The following is a 15,661-nucleotide window of genomic DNA, read 5'->3' on the forward strand; positions in this document are numbered from 1 at the left end:
TGATGACAACGGAGTTTCAGTTTCAGATAAACATCTACAGTATCACTGCTCCACAGGAGTCTCCAACACCGCCACCTTATAAAAAACAGCCCACGATAATCACAGGGGATTTATCTCTGTCTTCCTTTATCACTCTCCCTCCGCCCCTCGTGGACCTCAAACCCACTTTATGAGCCTGGCTGTGTGCGAGTCACTGTTAATCACTGTGACAGGTGCATGTGCTGATTGGTTGGACGACGTGAGGCTCGTGATTCAGCCGACGGGAACAAAAAGAAAGAAAGAAATAAAAAATAAACCAGCACCTGGCTGTGACACAGCGGTAGAAGATGAGGCGAGGAGCTGGAGGCCAAACAACCTTGAAATATTCAAACTCGCCCTTGAAATTTGCATGACGGCGTAAAAATAGACAGTTAAAGCTGCAGTGTGTCGCGTCCAAGTGAAAACAGGCAAAACTATCAGACCTGGCTGAGGGAGCGTTTGTGTGTATACAGCAGTGGGGCAAGGGCGGGTGGGGGCATGAGAACAACCGCGTTTTTGAGCCGTAGAATTAACTTTTCTAGGTTAAGTTGCGCTGTTGCCCCTGTCTGTCTTGACATAAAAGGAATCACTTCCTGTGTGCAGCACAAGAATGTCGTATATATGTCACATGTATCCGCTAATTGTCGTGCAAAAGAAGCTAAATTGAAGTAAGTGTAATGCTATTTGATGATCCAGGTGCAAAATTCTGTTTGATTCATTGTAAATATTGAAATTATACGCAAATTCCACCAGTGTGAGACTCCATTGTCCCAGACTCCTCCCCCTTTTTTCAATCTATCGGCACGTAAACGGAACGAAATGTAAACAATCCTTTTTCTTTGTTGATTTGAAAGAGTTTTCCATAAACACGTCCCCCCCAAAATGACTCTAAATGCTGTAGTACATATGCCAGGCGTCCATGCGGCTAGACTAGATTCACTTAGCCCTCAGTGTCAGATTTCACAAGTTAATTTTCCGTCATCTCGACTGAAATCTGAATCTAAACCACGACTGATTCATTGGGTTAGAGCTACAACAACAACAATAACAACAAATCTGTCTGCTGCGGTCGATCAAAACAAGTCCAAATAAACTTCCAGTCCATTTCCCCCCTCTCTGAATATTGATGCACAAAACCACGTGTGTGAAAGCGAGATAACAGACAGAGTTAAATGTGACATTTAATCACAGGCGCTCTCTTTGTGCCCGGCCTTTGGTTTGGTTCAGAGCAAGGTTGCAAGGTTGTGGGCGTCGCTGCGAAAAAACACTTAAAAAAAGCCATCAAGAGCAGAACTCTAAAGGCTGACGCGCCCTCGTGTGACACCTGGGAAGTCTGCTGTGAATAATATGAGATAAATATGACAGAGTTCAGCCGGAGTCATGATCGTCCATCTGAGTTCAGAATTATCCTCCAAAAAGAGACAGAAAAGACAGTTCCCGGGGTATTTGATGATTTTTTTTTGTGTCACGTTATGTCAAATTCACGCTGCCATTGTTCCCTTCTGTTTGTGTTCCTTATAGACTTCCTGCTCCACTTCCTGTCCTGGTCTCAGCGGTGACATCACCCTGACCTCCAGAACACCACAGACATCCGGGACACTGACACCAGTTTAGAAGAATCCGGGAGGAGATTGTGTGGAATGTTTAGGGAGAAAGAGGCCGAAGGTCACGGTGAAGTGTTTGACGGAGGTTAGAACATCATGTCGGGATTAGAGAGTGTTTCTGAAGACGGGCGTCGGAATGTTGCAGTGGGATTGAGACGAATATTGTGGTGGGAACGTTCTGTCGGGGGTCTGGAATGTTGAGTTTAGGAGTGGATCAGAGTGGATCAGAGTGGATCAGAGTGGGTCAAGAGGTTCTGGATGTTCTGCTGAGACTTTGCAGAGAATGAGGGGCATCTGTCAGAGACTGAAGACTGAAAGAAACTTGATTTGAACCTCTGCAAAGGTCCACTACAGACCACTATGGCTTCACTACAGACAACTATGGTCCAATACAGCCCACTATGGTCCACTACAGACCACTATGGTCCCAAATGATACACAATGGTCCACTAAGTTCTGTTATTGTCCTCTATTATCCATTATGATCCATGGTCCACTGATGTCTTCTCTGGTCCACCATGGTCCATGGTCTGCTATGGTCAGTTATACTACACATTGATTTGCTATGGTCCACTATGATCTTCTATGGTCCACTATGGTACTATGATCAACTATGGTCCTCTATGGTCCACTATGGTCTACTACCATCAGGTCCACTATGGTCTGTTAATATCTGCTATGGTCCACTATGGTCTAATATGGTCCACTAAAATTTGCTATGGCCCACTATGGTCCACTGTAGTCTGCTATGGTCCACTATGGTTCACTGTAGTCTGCTATGGTCCACTATGGTCCAGTCCACTATGATCAGCTATGGTCCACTATGATCCATTGTAGTCTGTTATGGCCCACTATGATCAACTATGGTCCACGATGGTCTACTGTAGTCCACCATGGTCCACTGCAGTGTACACATCAAGTGCGACGGCTCAAAGTAAAACAATATATGGGACGTGAAGGGAATGTGGCCATGACATGTGAAATTGACACAGACCCGACATGATGTTACATGACATTAGTAATCTGAACCATGTCTAATTACAGCTCTGTTGCTAGGCAACAGCTAGAAAGTATCATTTGAAATAATCTGTTGAAGTCATGAGGCCAGTGTCATCAAACAGTCAAGGCTGGAGAATCAGGTCCATGTTGGGAATGAGTGACATTGTGACACATTTATCAAATGATTGGTTTTGCCTTTTCAACATTCACAAATGTGCTGTCTGTGATTCAGAGTCACTGTAACGGACATGAAATTGGCCACATGACGTCATTTAATCCCTCCAAACACGGCTCGAGTGTTCCATTACCTCTGATTTACGTCAGCGCTAATATCAATTCTCATACCTCGCTGTTTGTATACGTGACCTCATCAAATATATATGTGAGAAAGCAAGCGACAGACAGAGAGCAGACGAGACAGTGCGAGCTAATTGACACCCAGCTGTCTTAATGTGGCATCTGAGTCAGACAGGAAGAGCAGATTTAGAGCTGTCGGTCGTTTGAAACATCACAAACATGCGTTTCTGCATCTTTTCATTCTTAACTCTAACCATAACTACAATTAAAATCTTAGCCCTAATAAATTCCTCCTACATTAGGTTCTGCCTCATTAGGACCAGGTTTTGGTCTTCATGAGGACTACTGGTCCTGACAAGTTCAGTTTATACCAGAAAACATGTGAGGAATTCTAACCCTTAAACCAGGTCTTAACCCTGAAAAAGCATTTTAAAGTTGTGGGGACCAGACGAAAATGTCCCCAAGGGATCAAAATGTAACCGTAACCTAAGCACAATTCAAATCTTAGTCCTAAACTTTAAACAGCTTCTCAGAAATGAGGTTCTGCCTCACTAGGACCAGGTTTTGGTCTCCATGAGGACACTACACACCTGACAAACTATAGTATATACATAGAATACACTTAATAAGTATCTGTATATCTACTGTCTGGTAGCTTTTATTTACATTAAATCTTCACATGCTGTGTATACGTCCAGGAAAAGGTCTTTTTTTTAAAGCCTTACTGATCCACACAACACTCTGATGTGTCCAGTGATAAATATTCAGTCGCGAATATGTTTGAAAAAGCTGCTGCAACAGATCAAACTGAATCAAACCAACACAGATTATATAACCTCGCCACAGAAACATCCAAAAAAACAACAAAAATAAAAAAGAAATAAAAACACAGCCTCCTCTTCATCTTCCATTTTCCTCTGCTTGTGTAAAACCTGTCCTCAGATCTCACTCTCGTCTTATTAAATCTGCATCCGCAGGCTGTTGCTTTCATGCCAGCAATTACATTTTCTCTGATTATGACTCTCTCTGAAGAAAATAAAGTCCATCTCTGTCACCTCATAACTTTTACTTCCCCTCAAAGGTCCCTTCTTTTCATGCTCTTATTGCTACAGCACTATTTTACATTTCTTTGTTTTCAAATTTCACAGTCTCTCCCCCGAGGAGTCACATTTGTTGGTGCACTAAATGTTGGTGAAAATGGACCCAAATAAAAAAATAAGAGAAATACGTGAATGTGGTGCAAAACGCGGATGGAGAAAGCTGAAACTAAGTTGCACCAAATTTCACAAAACTTGGTGGAAATATGTCACCGCCCAAGACAAACAAAAAAGTCTATTAAGATTATGGCCTCAACTCAACAGGAAGTCAGCCAATTTAGAATTTGGATTTTTCATAAATTAACAAATTGGTCTGAGCACGTTAATCGCACCAGAATAAAAAACATGTCAATTTGTACTAGACACTTTAAGGATGAAAAGTTACCAAAAGGTCTTGCAGATTCCAAATTTTTGCGAATTTCGACCAATTTCGACGAAACAGAAAGTGCCCTATAACTTTGCCATACATTGACGGATCGGCTCGAAACTTCATATATAAGACAAGGCCCGCCCTGAAGACGTCTGCAAGCCATGACCTCAAAACTGGAAGTAGTTAATCAGAAACAGGAAATTCAGTCTTATATGTTCATTGGGCTGCCTTGTGTCTGAATGTAAATTTCAAATGAATGGGAAATACAAGCTTAAAATTGTATCGGAATATCGCAATAAGCATATTCCTGACGAGAGTTAAGAGAATTTCCAAATGAAAGTGTTTATTTTGATATGGAACAACATATAGTTCATAAAAAAGAACATATTGAAGTTGCAAAAATTAATCTATAAATAACAAAAACAGACAGACAGCGCTTCCTGCGCTGAGTTGACCACTATTTTTATCTCGAAGCTTGAGTGACATTTCAGTCACATGATTTCCTGACATCGTCCTTTATTTACTGTATTTACTATCCTCACTTCCTTCTCTTCCTCTTTCCTTGACTATGTTTTTAATCCTGTGAAGCGCCTTCACACTTGCCTTGTATGAAAACTGCAACAGAATTTTTTTTTTGTGGAGTTCATTTTCAAACTACAATGAAAGTAAATCCCCCGTGGACTGACTTGTCAGCAGGACTGTGTCCAGTGAGATAAATGTTCTTGTTTCCAGTTCGTGTAAATGATGCTGCTGAGCTCCATTAGGACGAGTAATGATCCGTGCTTGCACACAAACAAAAAAACAAGTTGCGACACAAGGGGGTTAACTAAAGGGAGGCTCCCACTGCTGCTCCCGCTCCCGCTGCTGCTGCTGCTGATGCTGCTGCTGCTGCTGCTGTGGAGACTGTTGGCAGCGGTGACACTGATTAAGAAGGGAGCTGCAGAGGAGAATGACATGAATTTTATGAAACTCAGCAGCAGGGGAGCTGAGGTCAGCAGCGATAAGACGGCGAGAGTGAAACTTGATAGATCGGTGGAAAAAAATGGAGCTGCGTCAGCTTCATACAAGTAGTTTTAACATCTCGATTAAAGGTTGAAGCAAAGAAAAAGTAGTTTTAAGATGAAAAAATCTGAAATTTTTGACACTCACTGCACTGAGAACGCAACACGGACACTGCAGCACCTTTCATAACAAACATAATGAGCTAACAAAGTATTAGCAGTCATTTGGAGTCATGTTTGTGTCCATGTGGTGAAAGTAAATCAAAATGTCCACCTCTTCAGCTCAGTTTGTGTCTCCACCACCTCCACAGTATAATAAAATGAGAAGTTTGTCTTTAATAAAAGCTATTTTAACCCTTAAATTTCTATTTTAGGGGTTTGTTTTTTAGCTAGCAAAGTACATGAGAGAACTCACTAACACAAACTAGCATACAAGCTAGCATAAAATCTAAAACTCAGCTCAGTTGAGAGGGAAATGCTTCATTATGCTAACATTATGCTAGTTGAGCCATATTTTTAGACTTTATTTGATATATTTTTAAGTTTCCCAGGTAGTATAATTATCCAACAATATTTCTATTAACAATAAGCAGTTTGTCGTTAATAAAAGCTATTTTAATGATAGTTTTTAGCTAGCAAAGACTGGTAAGGTACAATAGAGAACTCACTAACACAAACTAGCATACAAGCTAGCATTCAGAGAGGGAAATTCTTGATTATGCTAACATTATGGGCTAGTTGAGCCATATTTTTAGATTTTATTTGATGTATTTCAAAGTTTTCCAGTTAGTATAATTATTCAACAACATTTTTATTAAGGTATTAGGTGTAAATGCGAGTTATGCTAGCATACGTTTTGTTATAGTTCAATTAGCAGGAGTGCACTTTTATCACAATTACTGGGTGTAAATATTATTTAACAAGCTCAGGACCTTTCAAACATTGTATTTTTCTAAAGAGATGTTACTTATTTTTCTTATATTCTGTTGCCTAAACAGTATATTCTTAATTATTTTGTTGTTTTGAAATACAATACATGTGGTAAACAGCATCAGGACCAGGCCAGTGTAAGTTAATGTTTAAAAGGAAGAGGAGGAGGTGAAACAACTCTTTTAATTTATCTTTAAGTTATTGTCTTCTTTCCTCTCCCTTTGCATCTGAAAAGCAGCTCATTCAGAGAAGTTTAGTAGAACCTCCTTCCTTTCTCTCCTCATGCTGCTTTGCCTCTTTTCAGTCTCCAATAAAAGCATTTCTTCAGGGAAGAAGCCGAGGCCTTTTGTCCAAACCTACAGCAGGGGAAGTAAATCAATGGGGCGCATGAATGGACACGCTGGCAATGGAAAAGGTTTGGTGGGGTTGTTTTTTTGTTTTTTTTCTTCCTGGCAGTGAATTTAAAGTGAATTGAGGTGAGTTCTTGTCATAGTGAATAACACCACGGACACATTTATCTCAAAGCCCTAGTGCAGATTTACTACGTACAGTTGGCAGCGGTGATGCTGAGTGAGTGAATGCTGAGGGGCCAAGGGTTTTTCAGTAATGAATGAATGAAAACGGGTGAGAAATGTGGGTCAGTGTCAGAGTTTCACCTCCCAAATTCCAGAAAGAAAAGTGGAAAAAGGAAAGTATTTAGGTCAGGCTCTTAAAGAGGATGCGATGTTTTCTGTATCTTTATGTTGTGATTGGTGAAGCTGGGGGGCGGTGGATCAGTGGTAGAGCCGGTGGGTTGTGGGTTTGATTCCACGTCTCTGCTAGTCTTTTATAAAGTAACAGGTTATGTGAATAAAAGTACAAGTGAACTGGCATGAATGTGTGAGTGAACTGGTGTGAAAGGGTGAGTGAATGTGTGAGTGAACTGCTGTGAATGAGCAAGTGAACTGGCATGAATGTGTGAGTGAACTGGTGTGACTGGGCGAGTGAACTGGTGTGAATGTGTGAGTGAGCTGGTGTGAATGTGTGAGTGAGCTGGTGTGAATGGGCGAGTGAGCTTGTGTGAATGTGTGAGTGAACTGGTGTGAATGGGCGCATGAGTTGGTGTGAATGTGCGAGTGAGCTGGTGTGAATGCGTAAGTGAACTGCTGTGAATGGGCGAGTGAACTGGAGTGAATGTGTGAGTGAACTGGTGTGAATGGGATTTGATGAGAGTTTGGGGAATATTAAATGTTTTATTTTTTATTACAGAATCTGTACCTGGATGTACTTTCTTCAAGATAACATAAAAAACAGCATTTTTTATATATATATATTTTATTTGTTTAAATACATAATTAATCCCTAATTAATTGTCTCACAAGGATTTGATGCACGTGGACCCTCGTTTGACTCGTACTAGTGGTGTAAATGTTTAAAATCCATTTAATTATTATTAATTTAATTATTATTTTTTTTTTACTTGCATGTTTTGTCCTATAGTTATGGTAAAAAAATGTTTTTAAATCCTGCATAGTGGTGCTTTAATGACGATCCAGAGTCCAGATTATGACAATGTGTGAACACTTTCATGTGTGTGAGGTCACAACATAGGCTGTTTGAAACAAATATCTGACGGGTCAGACTTTCAAAGGCCAGTGTATGTGCGTGTGTGCGTGTGTGTGCGTGTGTGTGCACGCGTGTGTGTGGACTTTCATGTCCACCACGTCACATCTCGCCCTTCACCTCCTCCGACCTGTGACATTTCATTTCCTTTGTCCTTCTCTGCGTTGTTTGATGTCTGGTTGGAGAATTTATATATTTGTTTTAGAAATAAATGTCACCTGTGGGCGTCAAAGAGAGGGAGGAAGAGGAGGAGGAGGAGGAGGAGGTGTTCTGACGTTTTTGACACACAATAAACTATAGTATTTATTATGAAGTGTTGTCAGTCATGTAGTAAATGTAAAGTAATATTTACTGGACTTTACTGAAACAACCAGTTGACTAAAGGACAGTTTAAAAAGCAACAAGTGGTTTATTCTCTAAAAGGAAAAGTTCATTTTATACATATATAAAACTAAAACTGAATTTATATACAGTATATTAATATATTATTTTATTATATATTATTAATATAATTTGTCGCCCCCAGTTGACTGAACTCTCTTTATATACAGTATAAATTAACACTCTAATCTAATCCTAATCTGATCTGTTGTGTTTTTACTGTCACTAGCTTTTAAACTCTGTACTTTATTTTATATAAAAGTTTTTGTGTTCTTATACTTTTATCTTTTATGTATACATATATATATATATATATGTATACATACATATATGCATATAGATATATCGATATATATCATATTTATAATTTTTATGTGATTTTGTGTCTGTAAAAGGTGAAATACAAAGTCGTCTTTCTTTCCATTTTCCAAAATTAACATTTCTTTTCAAAGTTCATCACAGATTACAGGTTAATCTGATAAAAAGGGATTTTTTTTTTTCCATTTTCCGTGTGTGTGTGTTCAGTAGATTTACCTGGTTTTTAATGAAGGTCATGATCATTATCAGGGGACAACACATTCTCGTGCAGCAGTCTTACTGAGGACACTTCAACATCTAAACTCTAACCCTAACCTAAGTAAGTGCCTTTAACCTACCCTTAACCCTCAAACCAGGTCTTAACCCTGAAAAAAAGTCATTTAAAGTTGTGCAGTCTGGACAAAATGTCCCCACAAAGACATTTTTCTGGACCTCATGAAGATATAAATACACACACACAAACTTGTTTTTATAACTGAGTGAGGACCCATCACAGACATAATACATTCCCTAACTCCTTACCCTCATCTTAACCATAACAAAGTGAGTGCCTTACCATTAGCCTTAACCTAACTAATTAGAACCTAAAAACCAGGTCTTAACCCTTTAAAGCCCTTTAAGGTTGTGCAGCCTCGAAAAAAAGGTCCCCACAACGATACAAATACATGTACACACACAATGAAACTTGTTTTTATGTCTTTGTCAGGACATCAGAGACAAAATTCATTCCCTAACCCCTTATCCTGACCTTAACCATCACAACTAATTGCCTTTAACCTACCCTTAACCCCCGAAAAAGCCCTTTTTGAAGTTGTCCCCACAAAGACACAAAGACATAAACACACACACACAGATCATCGGGGGAACGACGGCGATGATGAACGATTAAAAATCCGAGGCCACAGCATAAAGCCATGTGTCTGAGACACTGATGGTCGCCATGGCGACTGGCAGTTTCAGGGCATTAGACGTTAGAAAAGGACTTAAGGACGCGTCGAGGTGAAAACAAACACTGAGGCTGGATTCGGGATCTGAAGCCGAGACCTCCAGGGAATTAAAGACAGAGAGGTTGTATCATCTTCTTCCTTCGACTGTTTCCTTGTTTATGAGTGAACAGGAAGAGAGCCATTATGCTTATGTAACTTACACAGTTTTACTGCCTTTTTCTCCTCTATAGAGCGAGCTGTTTTAAAGAGTGTGTGTGTGTGTGTGTGTGTGGGGGGGTAACATTTACTTTAATAAAACAAAATGAATCGCTTTAATCACAATCATAAAAGAGCTCGGGATTGGAGCTAATGTTTCACAGTAAGCGGTCTCGTAAGTCACATTTAGGAAGGAGATTATTAGCAGACATTTGCACGGCTGACCAAATTAAATCTACAGCAGGTCCGGTCTGTGATAAATGATGTTTCAAGAACATGATGTGATTATGTTGCCGCCGTGTGTCGTCGTTAAACGGCCTTTTTAAAAAACCTGGAAGGTGACACTTGAGCCACTTTGTGAACCTTTCGCTCTCTCACACCAAATCCCATAGAGAAAATCATCCATTTTACACCACATTGACTTTAAATGTCTTATTTTGTGTTCTGAGCGTTTGAAATCCTTTGTTTCGACTTACATCAGTGACACAGACTGACCACACGGGGCAGCGGCGGACCAGTAGCTCATGTGTTCTCGTGAGCGAAAAGCGCTTGTTTTCTCTGTGGAGTTTTGGTTTGTGAGAGTAAATATTTAAAAAAAGTCTGTCAAACAGTGCGAAGGAAGGAAGTTAAAATATTCTTAGATTAAAACATAGACTTAAGTGGATGTGGATTTTATTAGCTAAAGGCTCTTCTTAAAAGGGACAGTGTGTGATAGTTGGGAGGAAGCAATCAACACTTTTTAAGAAGCAAATCATTGCGCTCCCTAATTTGCTCTTTGCGCTCCCTCACTTGTTCTTTGCGCTCGCTAATTTGTTCTTTGCGCTCCCTCACTTGTTCATTGCGCTCCCTAATTTGCTCTTTGCGCTCCCTCACTTGTTCTTTGCGCTCCCTTATTTGTTCTTTGCGCTCGCTAATTTGTTCTTTGCACTCCCTCACTTGTTCTTTGCGCTCCCTAACTTGTTCTTTGCACTCCCTCACTTGTTCTTTGCGCTCCCCAATTTGTTCTTTGCGCTCCCTAACTTGTTCTTTGCACTCCCTCACTTGTTCTTTGCGCTCCATAATTTGTCCTTTGCGCTCCCTAATTTGTTCTTTGCGCTCCCTCACTTGTTCTTTGCGCTCGCTAATTTGTTCTTTGCGCTCCCTCACTTGTTCATTGCGCTCCCTAATTTGCTCTTTGCGCTCCCTCACTTGTTCTTTGCGCTCGCTAATTTGTTCTTTGCGCTCCCTTATTTGTTCTTTGCGCTCGCTAATTTGTTCTTTGCACTCCCTCACTTGTTCTTTGCGCTCCCTAACTTGTTCTTTGCACTCCCTCACTTGTTCTTTGCGCTCCCCAATTTGTTCTTTGCCCTCCCTAATTTGTTCTTTGCGCTCGCTCATTTGTTCTTTGCACTCCCTAATTTGCTCTTTGCGCTCCCTCACTTGTTCTTTGCACTCCCTTATTTATTCTTTGCACTCCCTAATTTGTTCTTTGTGCTCGCTAATTTATTCTTTGCACTCCCTAATTTATTCTTTGCGCTCCCTCACTTGTTCTTTGCACTCCCTTATTTATTCTTTGCGCTCCCTAATTTGTTATTTGCGCGCGCTAATTTATTCTTTGCACTCACTCACTTGTTCTTTGCGCTCACTCACTGGTAAATGTATTTTCAAACAATACAATACCACATTTTTGAATGATTAAATCGATATTTTATTTGCTTCTTAAAAAGTGTCTAATTCCATACAAACAGAGGCAGAACATCAACATCAGCAACAATAAATAACGGCTTGTGAATATTTGCTGAGTCAGCAGCTCGGAGGCTCTGAGAAAGTGCCTCAGGCGTGAGTTTTCACTTAGACACGGGGAACAATGAGACGGCAGCTGAGACCGTGACGGACAGTAGGAACACAAACACACGGCCCGCGGCTCCAGTGCTCAGACGTGTTTCCTCTAAGAGAGAAACCGAGTCATGTGACGGCACTTTGACTTACTGTAGACATTCCTCTGATGTTACAAGAGCTGCTACACATATTTCACATCGACTCTGCGTGGTGAAACTTGTCTGACTCAACTCTTTAACCTTTAAAGTGACAGTTCAGGTGTTTTTGAAGTGTTGCTGACTGAACATAAACAGCCAACAACAGGTTTCAGTCAGTCTACGATGTCTTAAGAGTACGTTCAAGTCTTCACCGCACTGTGCGACAGACTTTTCTGACGGGAAACGGAAATCAGCGATTTTAGCTCACGGGAGCTCAGTGGCCACAGGGGCTGCTGGTCTACCGCTGCCTCATGTGGTCAGTTTGTGTCACTGAGGTAAATCAAAACAAAGATTTTCAGACACCGAAATTCTCAAAATAACACGTTTGAATTTGCATATGGAGGCAGCTGTGATGTGTGCCGTGATGTAAAAAACGAAGAAAGTGGACTTTGAAGTTTTCCTCGAAGCACACGTCGAGTGCAGTCTTGGACTTTGCATCTTAAACGGCCTCATTTGGTTTTTATGAGTATTTGAACAAGATAAAGTCACAAAATACAACATAAAGGCAAAAAAACATTATTATGGCCTTCTAAGTTATTTTCGTAATATCGAAACTTTTTTCTCGTAACATTGTCTTTTTCTTGTAATATTTCAACCTTTGTTCTCATATTACGACTTTATTTTCGTATTATTTCAACTTTTTTCTCATAATATCGCAACTTTTTTTCTCATATTACGACTTTTTTTTCTCATATTACGACTTTTTTCTCCTAATATTACGACTTTTCTCTCGTAATATCGCAACTTTTTCCCTCATAATATTACGACTTTATTTTTGTATTAACTCAACTTTTTTTTCATAATATCGCAACTTTTTTTCTCATATTACGACTTTTTTCTCGTAATATCGCAACTTTTTTCCTCGGAATATTACGACTTTAGTCTTGTTATATTATTAGTTTTTTTAGTATGATTTTATTATTGTAATGTAATATTCCGACTTCTCTTCACAAAACATCATGAATAAAATAAATAGAACATAAATAAAATAAATAGAACATAAATAAAATAAATAGAACATAAATAAAATAAATAGAACATAAAGACAGCGGAAAATGTGACATTTCTTTAAAAACAATTGTGACACTTTTTCTTCTTCTAACGCACAAACACTGATCATAACTTCACCACGAGAAACGTTAATAAGTCACTAAAGATGTAAATAAAAGAGCTAAATGTGACCTGATTCATGTGTGACTGGATTTCATTTGTGCAGAAGAGAAAGACAACGAAAAACAAGAAGTAACACGAGAATAAGAAGCAGAAGAAGAGGAAGAAGAGGAGACAGATTTGTTGTGGCAGGTCAGATCTACCTCTGTGACATAGACGAGTGGAATGTCGCTGTAGTTCCTCCTCATTCCTCCTCCTCTTCCTCACAGCCTGAAGGCCTCAGCAGCTTCAGGAGTAGAAGAAGAAACCTCCTTCCTGCATGTCACGCCGCTCGCTCGCTGTCTGTCTGTCTGTCCCTTTGAACTTCCACCACTGCCCTTTCATCTGAGGGACTGACTGTGTGTGTGTGTGTGTGTGTGTGTGTGCGCGCCCGTGTGCAAATCACTTTATTGTGAAATGTTTCACTTCCTGTACACGAGCCGCTCAAAGCAGCTGCGGCTCCTCCTCACTCTCAAATCCCAACCTGCTCTCAATCTCAACTCTCACACTCACACTCACACACACACACACACACACACACACACACACGCACACGCTTGTTTTTATATCTTAATGAGGACACATCATCTTACCCTAACCTTAAAAACCAGGACTTAACCCTAAAAAAAGCCCCTTTAAGACAAAATGTCCCCATAAAGACAGGTTTTTTTTGGACCACACATAGATATAAATACAAGTACACTCAAACACACACACACATATTGTAGTTTTTATATCTTTGTGAGGACAAATCAATGAAATAATGCATTCCCTAACCCCTTACCCTAACCTTAAAACCAGGTCTTAACCCAGAAAAAATCCCCTTAAATACAAAGTGTCCCCACAAAGATAGGGCTTTTTTCATAAACATTAATACAAGTGTACACACACACACACACACACACACGTCTGCTCCATGAAAACACAGCACCTTAAAAGGCCTAAGGAGAAAGAGGAGGAGACAGAGGAGGAGACGGAGAAGAAGGCGTCCAGCAACGACTGATGCCACTCACGGAGGACAACCGGGGGGAAGAGGTAAAGATGGCGAGATAGGAGCTGACAGTGGAAGGAGGGAGGAAGAGAGGAAGAGAGGAGGAGATTTCATTCATGTCCTGAGGACAGAATGTGTGTGTGTGTGTGTGTGAATGTTTTGTCTCCGTCTAAAACTAGAAAAAGACTCTGGCACACTCTCGTTCACTTCATATAAACACACATTTGACACATCGTCAATTATCTCCAGCACTTAAGAGTCAATCAATCAATCAATCAGTCAATCAATCAATCAATCAGTCAGATTTCCAGTAGATGCACAGACGTGACGTAAATTGCAGCTTCCTGGTCGGCAGTTAAGGGGAAACCTAAGAGGATTCCTTAACTTTTATTATGACCTAAAAGGTTTTGTTTTTTATGAACAACACTGAGGTTTGCAGAATTAAAGCTTTCCACTTCTTAGTTAAGGGGAAATTTAAGGGATTCCTTGACCTACCTAAACCCAGTTCTAAACCTGAAGCCACGCCCACTCTGAGACGTTCGTCGTCAGGAAGTGGGAGGAGCCAAATATCTGCTGCTGCTTCTTGTCAGAGAATCATAAACAAACATGTAAATAAAGTATGTTTTATGTTTCCTTTAAGTCTAATATACATGATTTTACACTAACTGGCCACTTTATTAGGTACATGTATACACATGTATACGTATATACATATATACACTGCCTTAAAGCCTGCACCAGCGACTTTTTCTTAATTTATAATTTACTATCTTATGTTTATATTTATTATATATTCTCTATATACACACACAGGTTTCTAAATAAAGACCACTCCATTAAATCAAGTTTTTGCTGAATCAGCCAAAGCCTCCTCACTGTCTCAGCTCTCTCTGTCATTGATGCAGCTGAAGTGACACAGCACAAATCAACAAGGACAAACAAACAGACAAACATTGCCCCCTGCTGGACATGGTGTAGAACACAAAGGCAGCTGTCGTTCACTCACTCGCTCTCCTCTGTCTCCTCCTACCTCTTCCTCACCCTCCTCCAAACTGTTCCGCGCAGGAAAGAGTGATGAAGCCGTGAGTCTCCTCATCAAACTGCACCTTAAGTCACAAACAAACAGGGGTTCTCAAACACTGGGTCAGGACCCCGCAGACGGGTGGTTGTTGTTGGGTCCCCTTAAAAAAAAACGGTTTCAGTTAAGAGTAAGTAGAGTTTTTAAAATAGAATATAAACTTTTATGGTCAGTGTACGATTAAATACAACATTTTTATTTCATTGTAACGGTTTTATTGTCGAATAAAACAGAATGAATTCTCAGATTAAAATCATAATTGTGACTTTTTTTCTCAGAATTCTCAGATTAAGACCATAATTCATATTTTTTGCCAAAGAATTAGCAGATTAACGTCATAATTCTGATTTTTTTCCCAGAGTTCTCAGATTAAAGTCATAATTCTGATTTTTATTCCTCAGAATTTGGACTTTAATTTCAGATTATGACTCTTCTCAGAACTCATGCTGTCATTTGTTTTCTTTGTGGCACTAATACTCTTCCGTACACATCTGTGCTGGTTGAGAGAAACAAAAAAAAGTTGAATTGACCTATATCGCCTCCCTGTGGTCAAAAGGTGGAACAGGTGGTGGCCTGACCTAAGCCTTACTCTTGTATTACAAGGTAAAATGGACATTTAACACAATCAATTATGATACAAGTAAAACAGTAAAGCTCTCTTGTGACATT

At 39.9% G+C, this 15,661-nt stretch overlaps 1 protein-coding gene across 1 annotated transcript in view; it reads right to left on the reverse strand.

Moving 5' to 3' along the window:
• LOC131456467 (transmembrane and coiled-coil domain protein 3-like) overlaps positions 1–13,284 on the reverse strand; it is a 37,882-nt gene extending 24,598 nt beyond the window's left edge. Inside the window, exon 1 of the mRNA XM_058624830.1 lies at positions 13,088–13,284. Within this exon, the coding sequence (XP_058480813.1) occupies positions 13,088–13,132 (45 nt within the window). The 5' untranslated portion in view covers positions 13,133–13,284. The remainder of the gene's footprint in view (positions 1–13,087) is intronic.
• Between the last annotated feature and the right edge of the window lie 2,377 nt (positions 13,285–15,661).

Source organism: Solea solea, chromosome 3 (genome assembly GCF_958295425.1).
Source record: "Solea solea chromosome 3, fSolSol10.1, whole genome shotgun sequence".
NCBI classification, from domain to species: Eukaryota; Metazoa; Chordata; class Actinopteri; order Pleuronectiformes; family Soleidae; genus Solea; species Solea solea.